General features: G+C 38.7%; 1 protein-coding gene across 3 annotated transcripts; it reads left to right on the top strand.

Moving 5' to 3' along the window:
* Positions 1-6,024: 6,024 nt before the first annotated feature.
* Positions 6,025-26,389, top strand: PRMT9 (protein arginine methyltransferase 9). 3 transcript variants are annotated; one of them, XM_086747851.1, is made up of 14 exons: positions 6,025-6,089; positions 6,521-6,572; positions 7,153-7,365; positions 7,893-8,041; positions 8,931-9,167; positions 9,709-9,876; positions 11,775-11,877; positions 13,052-13,158; positions 17,409-17,601; positions 21,295-21,478; positions 22,979-23,687; positions 25,105-25,258; positions 25,701-25,823; positions 26,034-26,389. In XM_086747851.1, the coding sequence occupies exons 3-14, from the start codon at positions 7,180-7,182 to the stop codon at positions 26,247-26,249; spliced, it is 2,529 nt and encodes an 842-aa protein (XP_086603977.1). In that variant the 5' UTR covers positions 6,025-6,089; positions 6,521-6,572; positions 7,153-7,179; the 3' UTR covers positions 26,250-26,389. The 3 variants fall into 3 exon arrangements, with proteins under 3 accessions (XP_086603977.1, XP_086603976.1, XP_086603978.1); XM_086747852.1 differs by having other exon boundaries at positions 6,052-6,089; positions 6,490-6,572; XM_086747850.1 differs by lacking the exon at positions 6,521-6,572 and having other exon boundaries at positions 6,026-6,089.
* The last annotated feature ends 1,347 nt before the right edge of the window (positions 26,390-27,736 follow it).

Here is a 27,736-nt window from a genome sequence, read left to right as displayed (position 1 = left end):
CCACCCGGCCGCCGGGTTTGAGGTGCCGTGGGTGGGTGGGCGGTTCGCCTCGCCGAAGCGTCCGTGGGCCTGAGGAAGGGGCAGAAGCGGCAAGCTGCCGGCGGAAGGAGGCACGGAGGAGCGGACGGCCCGCTCGGTCCGAAATCGGGGTGTCGGTGCCCGCTCTGCGATGGTGTGCGGCCAGGGAGGGCTGAGGCTGCCCACCCGTCCCCGTCCTGCTCGCGTGTCCGGCCCCGAGGTACCGACAAGAGGAGATGCAGCCTCACCTTCCTTCGTGTCTTCGTGTAATAAACTAACACAAGCGGTTTTCAGCAAGAGCAGGAGCTCGAGAAGACCACTCAGTGCTCCCTTCTTTCGGCTAAGAATGTTAGGCAATTCATGAAGAAAGCAGAAAAGGCTTAAAATTATAGTTGTATTTATAGTTTAGCTATAATTTCATGGTTTAATGGTTTAACAGCAGTGCAATTAACGGTGATTTGGTGGGACTTTTTATAGATGGTTGGGTGTATGTACACTAAAATATATATTAGTCATGAATACATGTCTAAATGTCTTCTCTGGGAGTAAATTCAATCTATTTCATTTTCTGCATTTTGGCAAATTAGTGTTAGTCCCTGCTCCTTTTGAAGCAACAAGCTTTGGTATTAATTTGAATGTATTATTGTTGGGCCTGCAGTTAAGCCTAGTCTGCATTAGCCGCCTCTTTCGGATAAAACTTTCATTTTGAAGACTCGCACTAAAAAAAAAAAAAAAAAAAAGCTACTTTTATCTTTCTTTTAAAAAGTAGCACCTAAGATCTCCAGAAGGGACCGAGATGAAGATAGCTGGCAGTTTACTACAATCAACCTTCCTCTGTATTGACCCCAGGCACTGGCCTGCAGGAGTCATATGGAAAGAGGTAGGCACTTGAGGAATCTCACTTAAAATTACTCCTGTTTGTAGAATCAGTTTATCAGGTAGGATTCAATGTTGAAAACAGTTAGATTTTTTTTTTTAATAATTATCCACTTGAGACTGCTTCAGAATTCAGACAGGGTGTGTTGCCCGCCTCACAGGGGTCACTGAGCTCAAGTGAGTAAGCACAGAATTTCATGATCAAAGGCAAAGATAATGTCCTCATTGTTCATGTAGCTGAGGAAAATAAGAAAACACAATCCGTGTAAAGAGAGGGGGCTTGACATGGAGGGTCATGAGTAATCATGGTTTGAAAGTAGTCTTAAATACAAGTGTGGCCCCTCCAGATCAGCTGCTGCTTAAAAGTAGAGATGATTTGTCTGAAATCACAGCAGGCCGGGAGGTGCTATTGAGAGCCGATGCTGAACTTTCGGCCAACTGTCCCACCTGCTAGACCACTGTGTAGACAATAACTATCTGCTGTGATATTATTTAACTAAGAAGTTACTATGCTACTCAAAACTCGGTTTAAAAATATTTTTTTAAAAAAACACCCTAAAGAAATAACAAACAATCCTTATTTCTGTTTAGATTACTGGAGCAGCATTTCAAGAGTAAGCATGCATCCCATTAATAGTTTGTTTACTTTGTCCTGTAGTTGTCTTCAGGATTAAAATTAGAATAATATTTTTCATGCTTGTTTATAGTTACTGTAATTTCCCTATTATCATTCCACTGAAGTGTTGTAAAGTAATTGGGTTGCATGCATTATGTGGAATTGCTTGCATTCAAACAAAAAAAAAATTAAAAAAAAAAAGAATTAAAATGTTTAGCTTATCTCTGCCTGAGTTTTTTTATATGGCAAAAAAACACAAGGCCTAAAATTTTGATTTGTTCTACCATGATAGGCCCATTAGGGGAAATTGGTCCACTGACCTCACTTGTGAAGTAAAAATATATTCCATTCTAGCTGTAGCTAAATGGAGCAGCAGTAGTCCAACAGAAATACATACATACGCAGAACACATTTTTCCCAGAATAAAATGAGTTAACTTGTATTTGTGTAATTAAGCAAGGAAGTAAATTAATTATGTTGATGTTATGTACTGTTTATCCACTATTGGTATCCAGGCAACACACTAGATTTCTACCACCAAAATTATTAAATATATCTTTTCCTAAACCTGAACCCACCAGTTCAAAATACTGTCTGACCCTGAAATGGCAGGATTGGGATTTAAAAAAAAAAAAACTGAGATGGAAAACTGAGGAGAAATAATAACCCATTAATTTAAATGGACAAAAATTACCTATCTAATGAGCAATAAAAGAAAGGAGTTGCACTTTCTTCACTAACTGAGGCTAGAAGTGTTTTCATATCAGCAAATTTTTGTCTTTTCTGCCATTCCCTACTCGAGGTCATCAAATTTTACAGCCTTCTTGTAGTCTCTTTTAAGAGATTATGACATAGATGGACTATGTGAGGCTCCGACAACATTCTGTCCATCCATCGTGTATTTTGTCTTTGCTTTGATTATTTTCCTTTGATATTAATTGCAAGCATGGTTTCAGGAAACACCCTCTTCAAGTAATTTTATACAATCTCACCTTCCTTATTTTCCTGTCTGATCACTTCGACATTCTGATTTTCATGAGAGACAGTGTTCTGATCTGTGGCTGACTGTGTCGCCAGTCTGTATGTTATGGAGAGATGAGTTAGAAATTAGTGAATTTAACTTTCAGTTTTACTGACATTTTATTAGAGAGCATTGATATCAGCTTCCACCTTTTGCGGCATGCAGGCGTGTTGAGTTGTTCAAAACATCATGAGCAACAACAGACTTCAAAGGTATTGTAGTTTCTTCTCTTGCCTAAGCACTTTTACCTCCATTAGGAGAAAAGTTCTGTTATGAGTTTATAGAGTTTCCTTCCAACTCCCATCTCGCTCATGACTGTGTGTCACTGGTGGCTTGCAAGATGTTAGGGGCCTTACATATATGTGAGGTACTGCTAGGCTGCATGCTCCCTCTCCTCTCCTCTCCTCCCACCATCATCAAGACTGCAAACAGAAGCAGACAAATCTCTGACCACCCATGATGCAGACCAATGTTATTTATTCTACTGTCAACCAATTTGATGATTATTATGGCAATCATGTATATATCTGATAATTCCTTTCTAGCACTCCTTTACAGCACAAGCTTTACCCAACAAATTATTTTAGTATGCAGCTGCATGCTTTTTCAGTGTTGCAAATGTTATATTCTGTGGACATTTTTTTTTCTCTGAAGTGTTCCATTAAAAAGTTGTATGAGATTAACAAATACCCTCCCCAGCCCTTGAATGGAACTGAGTCTTGCAAATTGCAAGGATTTTACACTGACACTTTTTAGTAATCTTCTCCCACAAACCTTACACTGTGTAATGTCCATTTAAATTGGGTCAAATTAGCACACAGTACTACTTAATTTATGCTTAAAAATAGACACTATAAAGCACTTATGCTTTATATGTATTCCATAGCTGGAATTTGCTCTGACCAAAAAAACACACAGCTGAACAAGTTTGGAGAATCATGGAGCTACAGAGATACTGGCTCATTACAGTATTTGGTCCAGTCCAGCACCTCACTGTCCACAGGTGATAATTGCCTGCACTTTTTTTTCCTCTCTAGCTTCATATCCCACAGGCGCCAATATTTTATTTTCCCCCATTCTATTATCCTCTAGCTGGGAAGCATAATTAAGCTAAATTCAGAGAAGCTTGTTCCCCGTCTGTAACTAATTTAAACGTCATAACTTGTCTTTCAAAGTTGAAGGAAGGCTTGGGTGCTCGTTGATACCAGCTGATATAATAACATATTACATCCTCCTTTAGAGCTCAGTTCACATAGAAAGTATTTGATACTTTCTGACACTAATATTTGCACATCCTCATGGACTTCATCCAGCCCAAGTGCTTTACCAGATCTTATTTTGTTTTTCTGGCATATCTTTCCGCTATCAGGAGTTGATTCTAGTGTCATTCAGGTTGCCTCTTCTCAGTTTTTAACTTTGGATCACTGCTCTCAAAACGTTTGTAGACTTCTCCCCTCTTACAGTATTATAGAGTAGTAATTAAGTTTGCCATGGATTACAGTTTAACTGCCACTGTCTTTCTTTTAGACTCATGTTCCCCCTTGTGGGAAAATAATAGAAGATTGGTGAGGAGGATTATAAATGCACTCAAGTGACCTGCAGCTGGGGTGTAGAAAAACACATATATCATACTAATTGTTGTTTAGCTTTGCGTGTTGGATAAGTAGAACATCTGTGTTTCGATAACATAGGCCTGTGATAGACTGAGAGGCACCCTATCAAACATGCTTGAGATTCCTGCCCTGCTGTGGGAAAGATCAAAGCACAGTGGTAAATTACACCTTTGTGAATCCCTGATATACAGGCAAAAACAGCAGGTTCAGTGATCCTCCAGCATGGACCAAGCTCCGCGATGTCTGTGTCCCTGCTTGTGTGCCTCTGCCCAGGTGCTGCTTTGAGGATCCTCGGTTGGCGAGGTAACAAAAATAAATTTATTTTTTCTAGTTCATCCATGGCTTTGTGGTTGTTCCTATGTCCTGCCTGTGCCAGCTCACAAACTCCTCCATATGTGCTTTTTTCATCTTGTTGAAAATGTTGGCCTGACATTTTTAAGTGGTACTCATTTGTTTCTCAAAAGTGAAGGCATATGCAATACCCATAGCTGTAAAAGCCCGGAAGGGCTGCATTCATGCTTTAGAGAAGGAAAGTAAGGATGAACAGCTTCCAAACATTTCATAATTAGTAAACAATGCCATGGCCTGTTCTTGTCCCAGAAGTAGGACAAGACCAAATGAACTCTGTCTTTTTTAGAAAAGAACTGCAGTCCAGGGCCCTGCGTGTGGATGTTCCCCGGAGCAGGCAGCCTGCCAGGCTCCACAAAGAAGGTAAGTGGTGTCATAGGCATGGGAGGGAGCGAGATAAGGGACTGGAGATTTGGAGCAAAGCTCTGAATTTTGCTCCTTGCAATCTCTGTTGCTGCAGAGTACAGTTGCTAGTCAAAGGCCCAAGACTTCAGACTTGTTTATGACTTAAAACTAGGTGGTGTGAATGTTCTCCTCAGATGTCATTCTTGGGACTTCCCAACAATGGAATCAAATTTTAGGAACATGGTAACTACAGGGCAGTCATAGGCAGTGCTGGCACAGCATGCAGTTCAGACACTGCATCAGTAAACGTTTAAGGTGGCGGTTCTTATCTGTAGAGCTGGTCTGAACGGCACTAAATAGTAAGAGATTGGATTTAGCAGTGGTGCGGGTCACCTCTAGTCCTGAGTTCATAGACCTCACTTACCAGCTTTAAAAGATTGGACATGGACAATGAAAGTACCTTTATTCCATATATGTAGAGAGATATGAAAAAATGGTAGGCCAGTTTCTCATCAATTCAGCATGTTTGACCTGAAAAGTAACAAGCTAAACTAGCACTAAAAAAATAAATTATTTACAGAGTTTTGTCTGTACTTTGTACATACTTTGTACAAATCAAACCTTTTACTTACCAACGAAGTTACAAATTTTCTTTTAGTTGCATAGTGCCTCCTTCTTGTCTGATCTTTTGTACTGTCTTTCAAAGATCAGGCTTTTCTGCAATGCTAGTTTCTGGCATTCTATTTTTTTCTTGATTCTTAAATATGTACATATCAGCTGTTCCTTTAGGCAAATGAAGGATAAGTGAATGTCTGCATCTTAAAATAGTGGAGAAAAGCTTGGGGGATGCAGAACCCCTTGCCAAAAGTTGAACAGAAATAAAGATGAAGCAAAATGTTTTTTAAAATCTTCCTGTGTGGAATCCCGCCTTAGGCCTTACGGTCCTTGAGCCCTCCCGGTAAGGAGGCGCGCACCTCCTGTCTGCTCGGGGGACCAGGGAAGGACAACCAGCTCCCCGACTGCCCCCACCCCACGGCACCCCCGAGGCCGACGGGGAAGCGGCGGCGCTGCGGCTCCCCCTCACCAGGGGCCGGCCCCCAGCAGCGCGGGAAAGCACCGCAGGCCGCGCCCTCACGCCCGGGTCCGGGCCTGCCGCCCTGCGCATGCGTGGTGACTTCTGCCCGGCACTAAGATGGCGGCGGTCTGCGGCGTGTGGGGCGGCTGTCTGGGAGTCCTGTTTCGCGCCGAGCAGGTGATGGCCTTGGGAGCAGCCGGTGCTCTGGCCCCGGCCGCACGGGAACCTTCCCACTCTGCCCCGTTGCTTTCCCTGCGCCCGGGGCGGCGACTCTGGGGCTCGCCCCGCGAGTGGGGCAGTGTCTGGAGGTAGTGCGGCCTGCGAGGCTTTCCGGCGGCAGGAGCCGGCCCCTTCTTGGTCTCTGCCCCCAGGTCCTCAAATCCGTGGGGCAGGCGGGTTTGCACGGCCCTCCCTGGTTTTGCGTGCCCCTGTGCCCCACTCGAGATGTGGCCGATGTTTGGTGTGGTGGTTTGGGTTGTTTTTTTTTTTCTTTTTAAGAAAAATGTTTGTTTTTAAGGAGATGTTTCTTTTTAAGAAAAAAAAAAGTCTAGTTGCGATGGTGCTGTGTTTCTCACAGTCCCTCTCCACGTAACGTTCACTTTCTTCAGCTTTAGGGTACATCTGAAGATCCTGAAGGCGATATCAGGCCCTTTTATGTAGGTAAGCATTAAAAGTGGTAACCAAAGCAGTTATAAAATTGGCATATTGATTCTGATAAATTTTTAATGTTTTCTTAAGGGGAAGAATTTTACCTTATGTAAAACTGACTGTGTGAGCTTGTTAGCTGTTTTTCTGGGAGTCTTTGCTTTATGAAGATACTGTTGTTGAAGTGGAAGAGTTTTAACCTACAGATTTTGTGGGCAATTATGAAACTTGTGAGCACATGAAATGAAGTGTGCAAAATTATTTGGTCAGAGACATGCTAAAATATGCATTACAAAAGTTAATTTAAAAAATGAAGAACTGTAGCCTGTTTTCAGGACCTGGTCTGACATAAACGTGGTGCAGACTACTTCTGAATGGTGAATACTCATTTTAAAGTTAATATAATTGCAGATGACATGAAGATGAGCATGTTTTTGAATGCTTAGGCTTTAGAGGGAGGGAGGATGTCTTTACTAATGCCAGTGAAAATTAAAATGTTTGGTCTGTCAGCTTTGCATGCAATTGGTTGACAGTATACACCACTTTTTCTCTCTCTCTTTTTCTTTTTTTTTTTTTTTTTTTTTTTTTCCCTTAGGAAGAACAAATATTTACATCCTTCAGAATGCTGAACTCCAATGCTAAATTTAATTGTAACCACAGAGGTGGTCAGGAAGCTGGCAGGCGAGAATTGGTTTCCAGGTCTTTGCAGAGCGCTCAGCATTGTTTGGAGGACCAGGATTTTGGAACTGCATATGCTCACTATCTCCTGGTACTAAATCTGGCTCCTGAATTAAAAACTAGTGTCAAAGTAAGTACTCTTTGAATTATGTGAAATAATTTTATTTACAGTATTCCTCTTGAGGCTTTGTGACATGTTTTGTGCTTGTGATTTGTTGTATGTAAGTGATTTTCCTATGCAGTCTTCAAAATAAAAGCAGAAAACATTGATAATGGAGACAGCCAATAACTTGTTTTATAAGCTGTGTATGCCTACAGGAAAGGAATTGATGCACTTTTCTTTTAGTCTGTGTGTGTCAAATAAGTTTAATAAAAGTAGGGCTTTGTTAGTATTGGCTTGTAGTATAGCATGCATTAGTGTACACGCAGGCTCTTAGTGTACGCTGCTGGGTGATGGTACTCTGCGTGGATATCAGAGCTTATTTCTGCTTCTTCAAGTGAACCAGCTGACTTGGGATGATAGCAAACAATTGTATGCTGCTACTTACGGAAATGAGGATGTTCAGGTGCATGTCAGGATGCCTCCAGATGTTTTCGGGGCTCAGCTCCCTACTTCTGATAACTGCCAGCAACTCTGGTGTCTGTTTTATTTTCTAGGAAACATTTCAGTTTACGCTTTTTAAATGGGCAGAAGAGCTAGATTCTCTGTCACGGATCCAAGATCTGTTTAACTGTTACGAACAAGCACTTGAACTGTATCCAAATGATGAAGTGATATGTAATAGTATGGGAGAACATCTTTTCAGGTTTGTAGTAATGTATATTCAGGTTTTTTTTAAGGTTCACTTTTAGTATTGTGTGTTAATAAACAATACCCAATTGAGCAGAGCACGTAAAATGTGCTCAAAAGAAGTGAATGCAAGTGTATGCTTAATGCTGTATAGTCTGTACTGTTGAATTTCAATCTATGTGTCAGCTTAAAATAGAAAGTAAAAAAAAAAAACAAAAACTTTTACTGAAGTAAAAACTTAAAAGCACTGCCTTCAGGTATTTTTCTAACAGTTTATTAAGGAATTACTAAACAAAAAGAGACCAAAATTGTTCAGAGTCACTGTGTTAACTACAGTTGTTGTTAACCTACAGTTTTTGAAGTTCTTATTTTCTTTGCTTTTAGGTCCCTGAAAATAACTGGCTTTGAATACTGTCTTTTAATTCTGGTCCTTCTTGAGGTCGTGTATAACAGACCTTTGCAGGGAAGAAGCTGGTCATGTATACAGTACTTTGTAGGGTTCTTCATAAGTGATTTGAAGTTGCTTTTATTAGTGTAAAGCATTCTTTTCCTGCTTTCTCCAGACAATGCAAAACGAGGTGCTTTGCTATTGTGCAGCGTTCTAAGCTCCTCTGAGACTGACGTTTAAGATTGAAATCATAGATTTTGGATCTAGATAGTTTTGATTAGGTTTACTTTTTGTGATTATTTTGTTTGTTTGTTTTTAAGGAACAACTGCCCCAGCACTGTATTAAAATGCACGTTTCTTGCATATCATAGATTTGGGGTTTTTTTTCAGTGCTGTCTGATTTGAGAATATGCTATAGGTATCAAAAACTTGCTTCAAGTTTTACAGACCTACAGGTATTTGCAGCTACTTGGCAGCTGAATGCGTGCTTTCTATTTATTTGTCATTTTTACTATAGAATGGGGTTTAGAGATGAAGCAGCTGGATATTTCCATAAAGCAGTGAAGCTTAACCCAGACTTTGCTGATGCAAAGGAGAATTTTTACCGCGTTGCAAACTGGCTTGTAGAACGCTGGCACTTCATCATGCTCAATGATGGCAAGAGGAATCTTACCTATCTGAAAGCAATTGAGAATGCTGTCCGCTCAGGGTGCAAATCTGTCCTTGATATTGGAACAGGAACTGGAATCTTGAGGTGTGTCATAAGTGCGTATTTACCATGAACTTAATAGAAACCTATTTGTCTAACAAACCTTGGTTGCTAGTGGAAAAAATAATTTACTTTCATGCCTTTATTGAGACAAAAGCTTAAAGGAAGCAAAGCTTTCAGGAGTCACAGAGTGTGGAGGTTAGTGTTTAGTAGTACTTTTGTAACCCGTTTTTTTTATTTGATGCAGATGCCTTTTGTGTAGAAAGTTACTGTATGAAAATGCTGTAGTACAAAGAGTGGATTTAGCATAGCTGGGGAGTATCCTTATGCTACCTATATGGTTTTTTTTGTTTTGTTTTGTTTTGGTTTTTTTGTGATAGCATATCAAGAGGATATCAGTTTGTGTGATATCAGCCTTCACACAAGATAGATTAGTTCACTTAATGATAATTTTTAGACTTGAACTGTTACCTCAGAAATATGAAGCGGATGTAGAAATAAAACTTAAGAAGATTTAGTGTCTGCTTATGGTTTACCTAAAATGATTTAAACTGAAGGGGAAAAAGCCCTGATTCTTGTTTTTCAGTATGTTTGCAAAAAAGGCAGGAGCATCTTTTGTCTATGCCTGTGAGTTATCAAAAACGATGTATGAACTTGCCTGTGATGTGGTGGCAGCGAATAATATGGAAAGAGATATCAAACTGTTGCATTTGAAGTCACTTGATATAGAAATTCCAAAACACATACCTGAAAGGTAGGTATGTTATTGTGCTCTGTTGTGATACTATTTTTAACTTGCTCTTAATTCCAAGAAAACAGAAAATACCCGGTGGCCTAAGAGGAAATAAATTTGCCTGTGATATTAACCGTAATGTCAGAAGGTTCTCTGCATGTTTTATGTTTTTATAGAGCAGTGCAGAAATGATAACATGCTTTTTAGATTGTACTAGTTTCTGTGGTAGAATATGCAATAACATAAATTAAGGAGTTTTAATTCTTTGATAATGGGAGTTTTGGGAAAAATACAATTACATTGAAGCAATAGGAAAAGAGAAATTAGATCACTACATCAGAAAAGTGATTTTTAAAAATACTCTTATACTTAACAACTTGTGGCTGACTTCTGCAGCCCGTGAATAGGATGGAGGTATGTAACAGGACCTGCAAAGGAAAACAGTTTCTGGGACATACCACATGCTTGCAACTCCATGTCAACTTCTGTGTTTGTCAGAGAGATCTGAAATCGCAGAGTGTCTGCCTATTCTGGTCAGGGAGTGAGGGAAAACTTCCCCTCCCCTCTGTCCCCTAAGGAGAGTGCTACTGTGTTTGGAGGTGAGAAGGTACCGTGTGGTCTGCGTGGGTTTCTGGTTGTTTGCATCTGGAAGGCTGGTGGTGGCTGGGCTGACTCCAGCTGTGAATGTCAGCACCCTGCCATGGCAAGGATCCGTCAGGCTCTCAGTGTGGCTTTGGATATTGGAGTAAAACTCAGTGGAAGGGTGTTGTAACTTGCCCTGTGAGAATAAGTTTCTGTGTTTGTATTGAGCTTTTTGTTGTATATACACATCTGCCCACCTGTCTATATAGCAGAGATCCATGTGCTTTGGAAAATGAAGCAGCTTATTTTTCCAATATTAAGTATTGTCTTCTAACACATAGTAAGAGTTACTGGGACAAATCAGCAGCTTGGAATTGCTCTTGACGAATTACAAGTTGATCAGCATTACAGCGTTCAGTCTACGTGATCTAGACTTCTTATGCTACCCTGCTGCTCTTTGCTCACTGTCCCATTCAGCAGGGGTTCTTCAGGAGGATCTGTAAGTTTTTAGCAGGTAGAAATCTTCAGGGGATTTTTGTTTGATTTGGTATATGCGAAGCACTGGTTTATTACTTCGGTTCTCTACTAGGGATGCAGATTAAATAATCCACTTTACTTTTAATTAGTAACATTTAGAAAAGTATCTTGTGGTGGTACAGGTTTATAATCTGAAACTATGACACTCCCATGATTTAGCATGCCTGTCAAGCCTTGTCTAATTTTTTCAGCTGAGTTACAGTTAACTGTCATATGATGAGATACTGGAAGTCACCTCGCAGGAGTAAACTGTTACTGTTCTGGAAATGTCTTGTCTATCATGTCGTATGTTTTTTGGTTTAAATCTAAAACATTTAGGATTTTAGGGTCTGTTAGTCTGCGTAGTAATTTTATTGTACTTTTAAAAACTAATTAAAAAAAATATAGTAACACACATGCATGGATGCATACTCTTGCACAAGATTAAGACAAAATACATATTGTGCAGTATCATTGGGTGTGTGCCCAGGATGAAACATCTTCCTGTTTTGGCTATATTCTTCCCACACAATTTATTTATGAACACTGAACAAGAAGCTTTATGATAAACTCTTGCTCAATACTTGTTCTCTTTAATCTGCATCTTGAATAACTTCTAACAACAATTCAAAACACGTAATTTGTTGGAAGTACTAATTTGCCCATCTGTATTGAAACTTCAGAACAGTGGTGAAAGTTTTGCTCTGAGCCTGCATTGGTGTGGTGGTTTTTGTTTTGTTTTGTTTTTTCTTTAAAAGAATGATTGTTAATAGGAATGTGTGTTACACGTTATATTTCATGGTGTCCTTTTTCTTATCTAGAGTTTCCTTGGTTGTCACAGAAACAGTTGATGCTGGTTTATTTGGAGAAGGAATTGTGGAGAGCTTGATACATGCTTGGGAACATCTGCTTTTACAACCAAAGGTAGGTGATGTGGGTACATATGTATAAATGGGATTCCTGTTTTGTTTGATATAAATTCATGCATATATATTTGTGTGTTTGCGCATGTGCACGTATTCACACACATACCTCAGTGAGGAACAACTGTCTTGTAAATATTTCATACCTATTGATATTTTAAAAATGAGTGATCTGGGTTTGTTCTATGAAATTGACTTTGGTGAGAAGCAATGAGGCAGCTGCATACATTGTCACCTCTGTGAGCTCATGCTGTGAGTAGACAGCTGCTTGCAATGTGTGTTGCCTTGGTGTAACCTTCCAGCATACAGAGATGGCTCACTCTTGATCACTGTTCATTCCTTTCTTTTTTTTTTCCTCTTTTTCTGTCCCCTTCTTTATAAGTAACACTGAAGGGATTTGTGTGTGTTTTTAACGACACTGTTTTCCTGCAAGTTAGATTGCAATGTAGTCATTTTGAGATACCAACTAATAGGAGAAAGATATGTCAGTCTAAGCAGAAAATGCTGAATTATGATAGAATTATTTCTTATAATATCATTAAGAAATGGTCAATTATAATTTGATGTATATGCTCTTAATTTTTTTTTGCAAACTTTGAACTTTTTGGAAGACTGAACGATTCCCCGGGTCTCTTGGATTTTACTTTATGTATTTTGCATCTTAGCTAGTATACATTAAGTAAACTAATATGACAAGGAGTCTTTTATATGGATTAATCTCTGTTAGACCTTATGAAATATAAAAACTTCTATTTTATTTTGATGTTGTCTTGATTCCAACTAGTTTTTTAGAAGTCTTACTTGGCTGAAGGCATTTTGTATTGTATTGAACTGAAACTGATGACCCCTAGTGTTCATTATAGGAATGATGCATAAAGGAAAGGTCCTCAAATGTTTCAGTATGTTCTAACAGAGTACAAATTTAAAAAACACAGAGGAAGTAGTAAACTGATAAGTAAAGCTGATACATGGAAATATTGCAACATAGTATTTAAGAAACTTCTTTAATGGATGAATAGAATGACAAGACCAGAGACATCACTAGTCACTGAGAACTTACTGGTATTTTGACTGTAATCTTGAATGGCTCACTAATACGTAACCTAGGCTTTGCAGCAATGGTAGAAATAGGTCATCACTGTCTCATTGCATGTTTGTTATCTGTGTTTTCACAGCCTAAAAATCAAGATGTCAGTACTGGAGATTATGGCAGAGTTATTCCTGCAAGTGCTACAATATTTGGGATGGCAGTGGAATGCAAAGAGATCCGCAGACATCACAGGTATGGTTAAAGTCTAGCACGATTTGAACCCATATTTGTTATTTGGGAAGAGAGACTGGTGGTTTTTATTGAGGATTTTTCATTTACTGGTCTGTTTATTTTTTGAATGGCTGAGGATATGTTTCACTCTCCTCACTCCTTTTCCAGGCTTTTTTTTTATTTTTGTATGTGTGGTGTTGGGTTTTTCTTGTTTGGTTGGTTGGGTTTTTTTCCCCTCTCCCTTTATGGTTCAGACTTTCTGGATCACTTAATCAAAAACTCTTGATTTTCAGTTGTGCTGAAATACATGTTTTTAACACATACTAAAGAAATATAATTTCTTAATAGTAAAATTACTTCTAATTTTCTGAATTGGAGATTTTTGGATTCACACATGGCCTTTATCCTCATTTTACCTTCTTCATAATCTGCCCCATACCTCGCTGCTGGATCAAACCTTTTTAAAAGATGGGGACAGGACTTTGTAAAGCCTAGGCGTTAACAACCTCGCCTAGCATTGTCGTTCTGAATATGTGCCTTGCCGAATTCTGAACTAGCATACAGTAGGGTTTCTTTGCTGAGACCAATTCTGACTGTGTATCAGTTATTTTCTTATTGATTTTTGTTCTCATCTTCTGGAACAGTATCACTGTATGGAGATTAGTCTCTATCTGAGAGGTTTGGACTTGGTGTATTTTGTTTAAGATTAATCTTTTTGCAAATTAAAGAGAACGCTAACTTTTCCAGGAGCTTCAGTGTACTGAATGAAGAATAGCCAGGCTACATCAGTAATCATCAGTGACAGAAGTTCCCATAGTAGATGGTCACAGAAGAACTTTCTTTTAGAAGTTACTTATTCATTAATTAGAAGATAAGTTTTTGACTTGAAACATGGCATTGACTGTTTCTTACAAAATTTAAACAGGATGAAAGTTAATGTACTGTAACTTTGTATTGCTGAATTAACAGTCCCTTCTAATAGTATAGCTTAAGGTCAAGTGGCTAGCAGGACTGAAATGATTGCCACAAATTAGTTATATCCTGTAGGAAGAAGAAAAATGTCACTTTTAAATTTCCTTTACAGTTTGAGATCCTTTTATTTCTCCAGTAAGAATACCTGTCTGAAGTCCGTTTTAACAAGTGCTATTAAGCTTTATCTAAAACACTTGCCTATTTTCAGATTTGAACTACCTAGATCTCTGAATGGTTCTGGTGTGCCTGTCTCCACCTTTCCTTAAGTATTTTCCTGGTCTACAGCAAAACTTGGAGTTTGGATGGTTTATTCTGAGCAGGACGCCTAATGAAATAGTAGTGTGAAAGTATCTCTTTTTCTCATGCTTTTTATATAATCCAGCACAGTTTCTGTCGTGTATAATTAACACAGCTTTTCTTTGAGCTTTTCCTCATGATATAGTTTTTTGAGTGATTATAAGTAGATATAGAGTCCAGAAATGTATGCATACCTGAGGTGGGTTTTTTTCTGAAGTACATTTAAGAGTATTTCATCTATTATCAAACACTGATTCATCTTACTGAAAGGGAATCCCTTTTCATTCCAATTGTTGATAATCTTGCATCTCAGTCATCTAGCTGCGTCCGATCTGACCTTCTGCTTTGTATTCTGTCCCTTTTGTTTTAGCAGTTTTAAGTTATGCTGCATTTCTTGTGCTCTGATTGTTTGTTTGTTGTTTTTTTTTCCCCTAGAATGTAGTGAAATTCTAGACAAATCATATTAGTTTTCTTGTAATTCTATTTTTAGTGCACTTAAGCCAACTTTACAAAATGTTTTGTGCTGGTTTACACCTTATTGTAACTTTATTACTTGGTCTTTTAGTGACAATTGTAATATTTCTTTACTGTAGCTGGTGCTTATACTCACTGCTTGTGTTCCCTAGAATGACTATAGGGCCTAACTCTCCATGGTGTTGCATAATATATATTATTTTTTTCATGATTAGCTTTTGTTTTCTCCTGAAGTTATTGCTCTGTCTTTGAAGTGGTTGTTTCACATCCATGTAAAATGTGTTTACCTCTAGAAGAACAAATGAACTGACAGGCTTGTGAGAAGACTTGAGTTCTATTAAGGATAAATTTTTACTTCCACAGTACTTTTAAGATACCAGAGTATACTACGTACTGGTTTTCAGGTTTGAACTGGGTATCTTTGAAGAGTCATACATAACAGTAAAACAATATTTGAGGAGAACATAGATCTGCTCCATTAGTGCATCTACATTTAGTCATTTTGAATAAAATATGGGTTTACTAATTTAAGTCACTGTAAGAATTGCAGGTTTCAGGGTTTTTAATGTTTAATTTCTAGTCAATTGGGCCCCAGAAACGGAGATAGTAAAGTGGCTTTACTTCTGTGCTTATGTATTGAAGCCAGAAGGGTTCATGCCAACGTATTAATCTGCTGACCTCTTCCACAATATAAGCCTTGTACAGCAGCTGTTCTGTTTTAGTTGTAGTATTTCTTTTAAAATAATGCATAGATTCAGATTCAAATGAAGGGAAATACATTCTCATCCTTGGTAAAATATCTAAGTTACTTCACTGAGCAGGTGAGAAGATTGTAATTGTTGATAATGCTATATTTTTTAGATATTGCAAAGATAAAGCAAAATATGGTAACGCACCTAATCATTACTTCATATGGTGAACTATAGCGATCAAGAAGGACACATCACCAATTGCCCTAATACTTTACCATCATCCGGATCTGCAGTCGCTGGGGAGCCTTGGTTACAGCAGGGATTTGGAGAACCTTTCCCACCAATTGGGAGGTCCTACGCAGTGTGTCCACTCGTAGGTGAGGTCTCCAAAATCGCTGCAAGAGAGTCTAGCTTTTATATTGTTAAATAAACAAGCTTACCTAACTTCAAATGTGGAAACGTCTGGTTTCACTCTCCTTTAAGGTGCCACCCCAAGCCTGGCCAGGGCTTAAAGGGGAACCAAGGGAGTCTCTTCATCTGTTTGGCCTTGATCACATATTTCCAAATAAGGTTGGACACCTGGTTTCATGGCCTTGACAAGCTGCCTCTAAACAAGGAAAGATAGTTACTAGTGATTATATTTTATCTAAGCTACATCTTTCGCTAATGATCATACATGTTTTACTAATGATCAGATACTAATATAACATTTGGTTGGGAGGTTCAGCTAGAGGTCAACTTTGATTCAGGGCCTATTGCTCAGGCCTCAGTACTTCAGTTGTGTGGAGATCTTGTGCAGGAAGGGGAGGTTCCTGAGAAAGTGATTCAGAATTAAAAATAGTTCTAGAAATAGAAATTTAACTAGTTGTCATTTGAACTTCTGAGTGTTAGATCTCACAATAAGAATGTAGATTTGCTTTATAGCTGTCACTTAAACGGGAAGCCTGAAGTCCTTCACAGACAAATATACTTTTTCAGAAAAATCTATAAAGTGTAGCTTGTGCAAGATTTCTCATGTAACTTCCTGACTCATACTCTTAAGTCCTCAAACTGAGGAGATGGACAGTGTATGTAAGTAATTGTTTTAAAGCAGTTATAGCATTCTTTCTTCTGTGAAGCTTTTTGTATAAGGTTGTTTCTAGAAACCTAATTGATCTTCTGTCATACAAGAGAGGATACATATATTCTGAGTTGTCAAAGTCTTTTCCACCAAGAAATCAATGCTAAGCCTTTCTTTTCACCTATGTAACCATGAAAAGGGCCTTATTCTGCGTAGATGGTGTTTGATAAATGTATAAAGGTAATGAAAAATGAAAGTTTTACATCAAAGAGATTTTAAAAAATGCATTTTCCTATTGCATATCTGTCTACCTTTGTTCTGACTATTCTATTCACCTAAAAGAAACACCTTCATATCTATCTAATGCAGCAGCAGCAGAAAAGCTTTATTTCTTCTAATTATTACAGGGTATATTCTTCTTTCTAGTTCTCTGTCAAGACTCAAGGCGTTGTGCTTCAGGGGGCAAAAATCTCTACCCTTTGACAAAGGATATGTTGGGCTTTTTCTCAATTTCTAGTGACAGCATTCAGTTCTGATTCTTGAAAGTACTGTATGTTTTCTGTACTTTAGGTCTGCTCTGAACATAACAAAACCCCCCTGGAATTTTTCTGTTTTGGTTTTTTTTTTTTCTTTTTTTTCTTTTTTTTTTTTGTTTTGTTTTGTTCTTAGACTTTGTGCATTTAAAAATACTTAGCCAGCCAGGGAAGAATTTCCTCTGGGTTTTTTGTCAAATTGTTTGAAGTTTCATTTCTTCCCTTTTTTTCCTTTACTCCCAGAGTGGGAATACAAGAAATTGCTGGTGTGCGCTTGTCAAATTCAGTGCAGTTCTTTAGTCCAACATACGCTTCTGCTGGTTCAGAGGAAACTGTCGAACCTTATACCACCGAGAAGCTCAGTCGTATTCCTGGAGGTTACGTACCTCTGACAGAACCCAGCCAAGTAATGACAGTAGATTTCAACAATCTGCAGGTAATGATTTTCTTTTTTATTACATCTTTTATAAGTAATCTGTTGATGAATAACAAAAGCCTCTTATCTTATTTGCTTTCCGGGATAAAGTTCAGAACAGTTCACAACTGCAAAGTTGTCAGGGCTGCACTTAAATTCTCCGCTGGTTTTGATACTTGTCTGGTTATATGGTGATGTGATTCATCAGGTGACAGTCTCTGAGTTTTTGAAGGTGGAGTTTTTTGTTTGTTTGATGTTGTTTAGGGAGCTAAACTAGCTCAGCGTAGGACGAAGCAACTTGCCAGCCTGAGTGCAGGGAGGGGGAGGGAGAACGCAATAGACCCATTTTAAATGACTTATGCAGTTGTGGAGCTGACTTAGTTAATTCCTCTAAAGTTAGAGTCTTCGAAAAACTCTTGAAGACAACAGAGAAAGGATGTATTTTACATTTGGCGTAAAACTGTAAGTGTTGATGGGTAAGTGTAAAAGAGAGAGGAGATGAAGAAATTATCTTATCCTGTTTAATGAGTTTGATTGAACCCTTCAGCTCCTTTGGTATCTTACAGTATTTCTGTAATACAACATACTAAAATATGGTAGCATTATTTTGTGTATTTTGCACAAAATACGTTTGTGTGCGTATACTAAATAGTCCTGAAGTGTAAGGTAAGGACCTCAGGCGCTCGCAGCTGAGCATGCTAAAAAGATGATACATCTGATCTCTGGTGTGTTTCTTGCTCATTGACCTGTGGTGAAGAGTTGGCATTGAGTCAGAGCTTAAAATAGATTCTGTTTATATAAATGAAATTATTCTTGGCTGCTGCTTGGCCAGGAATTTCAGTGTTTCTGAATCAATAGCTTTTCCTAGTTGGCGTGTCTGACATCCTGAGATGAAAAATGAAATAGGATAAGGCTCTTCAGTATACTATTGGGAGTGATCTCTCTGTAACCTAATGTTACTTCTGCTTCTAGCATCAGTAAGAAACTGTTAGTCTCATCTGAGATGCCTACTCTTAAGCATCTGCCTGCTGGCAGACGTGTAAAGGTAACTTTGGAGAGTAAAGAACAGTGCTGCACTTTAAACCATGTTTCATAACTCCTGCTTTGAAGTTTCAGTTAAACTAGTGACGTGTTCCTGTCATGAAATGGTCAGATGTCATAAGTAAAGGTAAAGGGGAAGAAAATGTACTTAATTTATTTGGAATCATAGGTTACTCTTTGTTGTTACTTTTATGACTGGGCAGATATGGCAGTTCCGAACACTGGTATTTCAACTTTTGTTGGGTTTTTTTGTTTTTGTCATGGCCACATGTGGATGTTCCATCAGTGTAGCTAAAAATTTAAAAAGAAAAATTGTCTGTGCTCCTGTTAGAATAAAAAAAACTACTATATTTACAGGCAGTAGCAGAATTACCTACTAAAGATTGAAATTCAGATGCAAAATCACTTAGCACTAGTACGGTAATTTCAAAGACCTATTTTCTAAACTTGTGTTTCAAGAATGAGAGGGATGTTGTATTTATTCTGCTTGTACTAACTAGTCAGACCTAAATTGACAGAACTGAGAAAAAAGACTTAAAATACAGTACAACAGTGTTTCTCAAATCGAATTATATAGGAGGCTTTGAAGACATCAGTACAGATCAGAGAAATAATTATAAGTCAAAATTTAAAAAAAAAAAAAGAAATGAAACAGCTGAGTTACGCTGATTACTTTATTACTGCTATTAGCAGCTGCAGCAGCTCAGTTCCTCCCAGGCAGGGGAACAAGATGTGGCTGTAATTACAGGCTGCAGACACTTGTACTACCTGGGTACATGTTTGCTGGCAGCAGATCAGTGCCACTGGGAGTGGAAGTGAGTGTTTACCTCAGCAGCCAGTGATTAAAGCTCAGTCTTGCTTTCAGGCCCTAAAGGAACTGAGCTCTTGCCAACAATTACAGGTATTGGCTCTTCCTAATTTTCATGAGAAGCTACTATGTGGAATACTTGAGAAAATCTGGATCAAGACATACGAAACTTGATAACTGCATTCTTTCTGTAGTTTTTCCTTCTATTTGTAGTCCTATTTACTTCTTTTTAATGCAAATTTTTTTTTTTTCCATTCAGAGGATATATGTGTCATAGCATCGTTTTGGTTTTTTTACTGCCTATTCCTGCATCGTTTCTTTATTTTCTTTGCTATCCTTTTAACTACACTAGTTGATAAATTGCCATCCTGATGTGCTAGAGCTGTTAGAGTCCGTAATTGTCATAACTAATAGAAAAAGGTTTATGCAGGGGACAAATGTGAGGAGTAAGTATGAGATAAGCAGCATGATAGGGAGCAGAGAAAGCTGAAATAACTGCCTTCAAGTGGGTTTTAAGTGTTATGTGCCACAAGATAGGGATGCAACACTACACTTACTAGAATAGTGGATGAGAACCTTGGGCCTGCTGCTTTTGAGGAATAGGATATTTTTAATATTAAATACACTTCTAAACAGCTATAACTTCCCAGAAACTGAGAAACAGATGCATGCTTGTGCTCTTGCTGTCTTGCTTCAAGGGGCTTGCTGCCAGCAAAGCTTCAACTTGCTACTCTTTTTCTCTTCTCCAGTTGAGGATATATGGAAAAAAATTGCTAGCAGCAAAGCACTTTTATTGAAGAGCAATGAGATCTCATTATGAACTTTACTAGCATCCAGTAATTCTGACACATGTATTGTCCAGCCATCTCTCAATTGTAAGAGAAAAGGCAGACCAACTCTTGGAGAACATAGAATGAGAATAAAGAAGGGAAAAATAAAAAATTCAGTGTGTGAGAGCTGCTCATGTTCTTGGAGTGGAACTTTTCTTTTGTCCTCTGTATTTTAAGATTGAAACTTAGAGAGGACAAATGTTGCCATAAGTAGATCAGGAAGCTGATAAATGTTTAGGCAAGGCTGTTATTAAATAGAAGGGTTGTGACTAAGAGAATCTTAGGTCCCTTGTGATTGACCTCCTGTTAATTGGTATATAGCAGAACTACGTACATTTGAGCTGGGCCTTTTATGTTTGTTAATGTTGGTAGGAGAAGGTAATTACTGAGGAAAATAAATTGTACACAGAAGAAGACTTAATTCCTGTTAAATATTCAAAACTTTTTAGGAGTATTAGAGTATTTATAACTTGATCCCTTTAGGGGAGATCTTAGTTCTTCACAGTTGTGAAATTGTACATGCCTGAGCTTTTACACAAAGCCGATAGCGCAGGTGGCAGAGAAAATATCCTCAAAGATGTTTGATTTGGTGTTTTTGTGATGATTTTGCCAAACCTCTGTTCGAGCGAATTCAGTGCTTACATACAGTATTTCTAGAACTGATTGAACGCGGGTTTTAAGTGAAGCGTGTGCCTAAGCATTGGCTTGAATCCAGCCCAAAAGACTGGCTCTGGTTTTATTACTTATAAGGCAAGCTTTGCCAGTCTAAGGCCTTCATTGCAGTGTGTGTTTGCTTTAATGGCTGATGGGCGCAGGTTAGTTGTGTGCATAACTGCACTTGGATGTGGGAAGACAGTTCCTATGCTAGTCAGTACTAATAATAATTCGTATTGTAGCGGCTTGTTAACTTCAGGCTTCTGTTTGGGTGCCCTCATGGACTGATGCAGAAATTTGAGTGACTTAATGAGTGTAATAAGAATTTTATTTATGGAAGAAGACTTTCTCAGACTTTTTCTGTCTTTCCACTTTGGTCAGGAGCTGAAAAGCCTTGCAACTAGAAGGCCCTGGAAGCTCAACCTGCCAGTTACTGAAGGAGGAATACTAGATGCTATTGTGGTGTGGTTTGTACTACAGCTTGATGATGAGCACGCTCTATCTACAAGTCCCAATGAGGAAACTTGCTGGGAGCAGGCAGTCTATCCTGTGCAGGGCCTCTTTGGTATGTCCTGTGGATTTTCTTGTTATAGTGCATTACCTTGGTTTCATTTTGGTTTTGAGCTAGTTAAGTTATCTGAGAGATTAGGAAGTGGCAGCAGATAGGCTTAGGAGAAGTTCAACAGCAAGTAGCTGTGAGGTGGTTCCAGATCATGTTTCTGAACTGTAGTGCACAGTCCCTACATCAGGTCCTGTTTGTGGGACTGTGCTATGACGCAGAAAAGGGACCTGCTTAAAATCTGGAAGAACATTTTTCATTTAGTTGTTTTTTTTTTTTTTTTTTTTTTTCTATACTGAATTAAATGCATTGTGGAGCAACTCCAAAATATGAGGCTACTGACTGGCTCTGCTTAGTCAAGATGTGTCTTACAAAAGGGAGGTGGGGGAGGTGAGGTAGGAATTGCTAGCTGCTGCTGCCACAAAAACAAAACTAAACATTCCCACCGATGCCTTAACCTCCATTTTGGGCTCAACTTGACTACTGTTCCCACGACACACAGTAGCAGTGTTATTTCCAGCAGCCTCTACTCTCCATTCACCCATTCTCCTGTTTCATAGAATCTTAGAATATCTGGAGTTGGAAGAGGCCCATAAGGATCATTGAGTCCAGCTCTGTGCTCCTCGCACAACTCCTAAAACTAAATCACGTGACTAAGAGCATTGTCAGAGTTCAAGGAGCGTCTGGACAGGCTTGGTGCTGTGACCACTTCCCTGGGGAGCCTGGTCCAGTAACTGACCACCCTCTTGTTAAATTTCGTACAGTTGGTAACTGCCCAGCTCTCTAGTCTATCCAGATCTCTCTGTAAGGCGCCTCTGCCCTCGAGGGAGTCCACAGCTCCTCCTGATTTAGTATTGATAGACAGCAGGGGCAGCTGTGCCATAGACTTGTTCAACTGAAAGTGTAGGAGAGGGAAGAGACTCTTTTTAGCCTAAATTGCCATTGAAAGAAATGTTTGTCAAACTCTAGTAGTTTTGTTCTGAAATTCTGGTCTATATAAGTGGATTTACTTTCTTAAAATGTACACAGAGAGTATCCAAAGACCATCTTAAGCTGTACACCATAAATGTTCCAGTAAAACTTGTTTTGAATAAATTACCCTTTCTAAATTGTAGCTATTGTTTTCCGTGTAACTACAAATTTACATTTGTCTACAGGAGACATTAGAATGTAAATATTTAGCATTTTAAAGCAAAAGCAATTTGTTTACCAGTATGTTTCTGTTCTGCTCTGCTGTTGACAGAACACTTCAATATCTAATATCTATTTATCATAGAAAGGCATATTTGGAGAATAAATAGGTTTTGCCTAGTATGGGATGGTTTAAGGCAAATCACAGCTTGTGGGCTACAGACTAGAACAATCCTTTCATACACACTAGTAACAACAAATGAAGAAATGAGACAATACTTTTTTTTGTTTGGTTGTTTTTTTTAAGCAATATATGGCTGCTTCCATGACACGTGCTGTAAAGTAACCAACATAAATTTTTGTGCTTTTGCCAAGATTATTCTGTGAAGGCTGGGGATACTGTGGTGATGGAAGTTTGCTGCCAAGACTGCTACCTGAAGATCCAGAAGATTTCTTTGACTTCAGAGTGTAGGATGGACCTCAGTGACAAAGATGACACGCTGAGTTTAGGCAATGAGGCTGAATTGTGTGATGCTCTGGCTGGTCTTCAGACAACTAACAAGCAGGATGGCAACAGTCAAGTATGCGTGTTGGAATCCACAGAAATAGCCCTGCTGAACAATGTACCGTACCACGAATGCTTTAAAGCTGCCATGGGCAAAGTGCTGTTATCATTAAATCCAAGTAAGGACTTGCAGTCCATGGATGTTGATGGACATGGCAGTGGGATGAACCCCCAAGAGAGTCAAAACAAGAGCTCTCTAGATGTGGCTCCTGATCCTTTGTACATTTTAGATGTGTCTGAAGGCTTCTCCATCCTGCCAATTATAGCTGGCAAACTTGGACCAGTTAGAGCCTACAGTTCTATTGAGAAAGAACAGCAACAGGCAGCACTTAGTGTAATTTCAGAAGCTAACCATTTCCCGAAGGAAACATTAGAGTTTTGGCTCAGCCACTTGGAAGATGAAAGTGCGGTGCTACAGAGACCCAAATCAGACAAATCATGGAGTATTATTATCTTGGATGTTATAGAGACATCAGGTTTAATCCAGCAGGAGGTTATGGAAAAGGCTGCAATATCCAGGTACAGTGTAAATGGACAAAAGTATTCCTAGGAATCCGTAATTATCTGAAAAGTTTTGAAAATGTTCCTTTTAACTACAAAATTATTGTAATGTTGCTTCTGTAGAGCAGGAAAAGCTTGTTTTCTGAATGGATTGAACATCCCAGAGTGTTTCTGGTATGACCATTCTATACATATATCTTAAAAAAAAAAAAAGTGTCAAGATTTCACTTTCATAGACTTCTTTATATTTTGTATGCAAGAATATGCATGGAAAATCAGATGCTTTGTTTGTTAGAAGTTCCTAGGGTAGTCAGTGTCTTAGTAATAACTGAGGTAGCTTTTAGTGCAAGGTTAAAAAAAGCCCAGATTCATGTACAGAACAAACTGGCACTCTAAAAGATGAACACGTGGTGTTAGAACAGCCAGGGAGGCAGCAACAAAGCTAGCTGCTGTTACCCACAGCAGGAGGGGTGGGAAGGAATGTAGAGCGAGAGAAATAAAATAATGGAAATGCACAGCAAAAAAAGTAAATGTGAAACGGGTTTATCCCCTTTTGTGGTGCTAGGGGATCTTCTCTGTTCATGTTTAGTGATGGCAGAATATTCCAGACAACTTATGTTCTTTAAGTTTTGAATACATCTTCAGATGACTTGAAAGATTTTTTGCTGAAAGAACAAATGGGAAATTACTCTGACTTTTGTCATGTCAGCAGACTCAAATCTTTTGGCATGAATATACATTCAGTAGTGCTGCTTAGGCTTCTATTCAAAGGAACTGGGTAACTGCTATAGAAAAAGGAAACCTAAAACAATCTGTATTGAATTATAGAGGTGTTTGATACTCTGCGGAATGAAAGCGTCTGTCATGTTGCCGCTCTTAGCAGCGTGATACACTGTAGCAAGAGACCAAGCAAGGCTCAGGTGTTTTTTCAGAAAAAAAAAAAAAGCTGTCTCCTGTATTGCTGTCAGCTTCAGTTAAACTCATAAAGAAAGGTGACAAATTCCCACCAGATTTTGTTTCCCTATGGGTATGCTGCCTCATTAACCAGTGCCCTCCAACAGTATATACTTCCTGACTTCCAGCTTTATGAAGCATTTCTGAGAGTCCTTCAGTATTAGATGCTGGTGCTATGAATAAATCCCACCATCTTCATCTTGAAATATCACCATTTCCAATACTGATACTGAGAAAAAGATTACTTAGTTCCATAGTTTTAGTATTATGTGACAAGTTGTGGTTTTTTTGGTTTTTTTTGTTTTTTTGTTTTTTTTTTTTTTGGATGATAAACCTGTCTGGTCAAATGGGATCAAACTCAAATGCTCATGAGCACTTCGACTTCAGATGAGGAACTAGTGTGTCTTTCTTAAATGAGTTAATATTCTTTCATTACTGTTGAATGATATGCTTTAGAGGTGAAATCTCTCTTATTTTACAGATGTTTACTGCACAGTGGAGGGAAGATTTTCCCACAGTATGTGTTGGTATATGGGATGCTTGTAGAATCAGAGTCTCTGTTACTGGAGAGTGCCGTTCAAGGAACAGAACCAACTCTTGGGTTTAATATAGCCCCTTTTATCAACCAGTTCAAGGTAGGAAGTTGGTGGGTGTCTTCCAGGCATAGTTCCAAAGCCTGCAGCTGTCTAGCTGTTTAGATTTGGTGTAAATGGCAAGAAAACTGAAGAGCTGAAACTTTTTGATATTGTTGAAGTTAAGAGAGGTTTGTGACCAGACAGGGACCTTGAGATAAACTAACACTTGTCTTAGAACTGGTGTGGGAGAAATTTTGTCTGAGTAATGAAAGATGCAGTATTACTTTACAGAAGAGTGACTGTGCTGTTACTATCATCTCCTTCATCACCTTGTATCCCAACAGTCACATTTCAAAGGGGTTGATAGAAGGGTCTGTTTTGCATTTTGGCTGTCTCTTACAGGCATCACAGTAATTCTCAAACTTCTGCATTATGATTAAGTATTTTAACTTTTCACTTTTTAATGGCTATTGATGCCTGAAGTTATGGTGTATACTCTTAGGTACCTGTTCGCGTGTATCTGGATCTCTCTACGTTACCGTGTCTACCCTTGAGCAAGCCAGCAGAGCTTTTAAGGTTGGATCTCATGAACCCTCTGTTGAACAGCTCCAGCAGAGAAGTGAAGGTGAGTTGTGTATACACAAACTAAGAGGTGCCCTTGACTGCTGTTCTGCAGAGCTGCTTGTTCATTGCTCGCCTTGCCTGAAAGTTTCAACACAGAATTTACTTGTCCGCAGGTATCTCTGAAATGGATGGAAGTGATTTGAACTACTTTGTTTTCTTACTTATTTGAAAAGGGTGTAACTGATTAAACTAATATTTTAAATATTCCTAGGTACAAATTTGTAAGTCTGGCCAAGTCACTGCAATTCCCTTCTGGTATCACATCCATCTAGATGAAGACCATAGCTTGGATACATCTGATGAGTTCTCGCACTGGAAGCAAGCTGCGGTTGTTCTTGATGAACCCATCCACGTTCAGGTTGGAGATGAACTTGTGCTTGATGTTCAACACCATAAAAGCAATATGAGCATTACAGTTAAACGGTGAAGAATGTCATGTGTAAACTGATTTGTTGTTAATTACAACAATTAATGCATAAATAGGTAATTAACTGTTAACTGTAATTAACTGTTTATAACATTACTTTAATTTATATTAAAGTCCAAATGTTATCTACTTCTCCCAAAGGCTATTCTGTTGCTTTAATAGTAGGTACTTGGTTTCCCTTGATGGACTAAAACCTGTGCTGTAAGGGTATCCTACCAAGCTGTGAGGGGAGGTACTGTCTTCATTGCAGCAACAACCTGATCGCTAGCTATTGCAGTGACTGCAGTGGTGGGACAGACTTCCCTTGCTATCATCTGTAGTAAGAGAAAAAGCATCCACGTGCCTGTACCAGAAATAAATAACTGGCTGTTCAAGATAAGAGTCCTTATTTCTCAAACTGTAGTTCTACTTCTCAGTTGCAGAAGCATCTTACTTAGGTGTATTGGCCTTGTAGTAGGGACTGCAATGCTGTTCCACTTGCAGCATTACTGTTAGTGTTGCACATACACAATTATTAAAAGTTGCAAAGGAGTGCTGCTGAATAACTGAAGGTGTATAGTGGAAGGCAAAGGTAGTTAAGTTTGGGTTTGTTTTGTTTTTTTTTTTAAATCCCTCAGAATACTTTCTGGTATTATAATGGGCCTAAACTCTATAAATTACTACATCAGCCACCACAGTACTCCTGCATCTCTTCTACAGCATTACATTTTGGTACAATGCAGGTAACAAGTTCCTTCTATTAAATTTATATCCAAATGAAAGACTAACAAAAGCTTCTAACTCAGCATTGATTCTACAGCTGTAGAGATAGGAGGAATACTGTTAGCAAGATATTTCTGTAGCTAAGTTTCTTTATACTGTCAGTGCTGTCTCTTCAGCCTAGAGGAGGCATTTCTGTGGTCTCCCCTTAACAGAAGCCTGTAGAAAGAGCTATCCATAAATAATTTTTCTAGCATCTTGCTGCATGCAAGATGCATATGTACTCTTTGTTAGGTCAAATGCTTCAGGTTGTCTTTTGGTTTAACTTCAGGGACTGTTGGAGCTGTGATTATCTCAGTCTGCAGTGAAACATGCACCTGATGGATCGCTGTAACTAAGCTCCCTGTAGAAGGGTGGAGGAAAGGTTATGACTAAGTCAAGTTACCTGAAGATACCATCCTTTATCCCAGGCGTACAATGCATAACAAAAATATAAGTGAATTAGAGTAGTACACAGGCATTTCATACTACATAGAAAACAGCTTTTCATTAAAAAAAAAAAACAAAAAACACCCCAACCACACCACAAACAAACCTATGATCCATAAAATTTAAATTGCCCTCTGACACAACTAAACCTAGTAGGTACAGCATATTTTCAAAGTGCAGTGTTGTAGAGAAGTGCATAGGCTTCTCATGCTGGAAGACCTCTGATAAAAGCAAAACCATTAAACAATAATGGTTAGGCATATTTATTACAGTTTTTAGTAATTAATAAGACAGCGAAA

This window comes from Chlamydotis macqueenii, chromosome 4 (assembly GCF_036417535.1).
Source record: "Chlamydotis macqueenii isolate bChlMac1 chromosome 4, bChlMac1.mat, whole genome shotgun sequence".
NCBI lineage: Eukaryota > Metazoa > Chordata > Aves > Otidiformes > Otididae > Chlamydotis > Chlamydotis macqueenii.
This window is presented reverse-complemented; position numbering and strand designations above follow the sequence as displayed.

Bases quoted from the DNA above. Each gene is read 5' to 3' on its own strand.
- PRMT9 (XM_086747850.1), top strand. From the start codon at position 6,030: ATGGCGGCGGTCTGCGGCGTGTGGGGCGGCTGTCTGGGAGTCCTGTTT. The intron at 6,090-7,152 runs GTGATGGCCTTG...TTTTTCCCTTAG, and splicing joins TCCTGTTTCGCGCCGAGCAG to GAAGAACAAATATTTACATC. The intron at 21,479-22,978 runs GTATGTCCTGTG...GCTTTTGCCAAG, and splicing joins TCCTGTGCAGGGCCTCTTTG to ATTATTCTGTGAAGGCTGGG.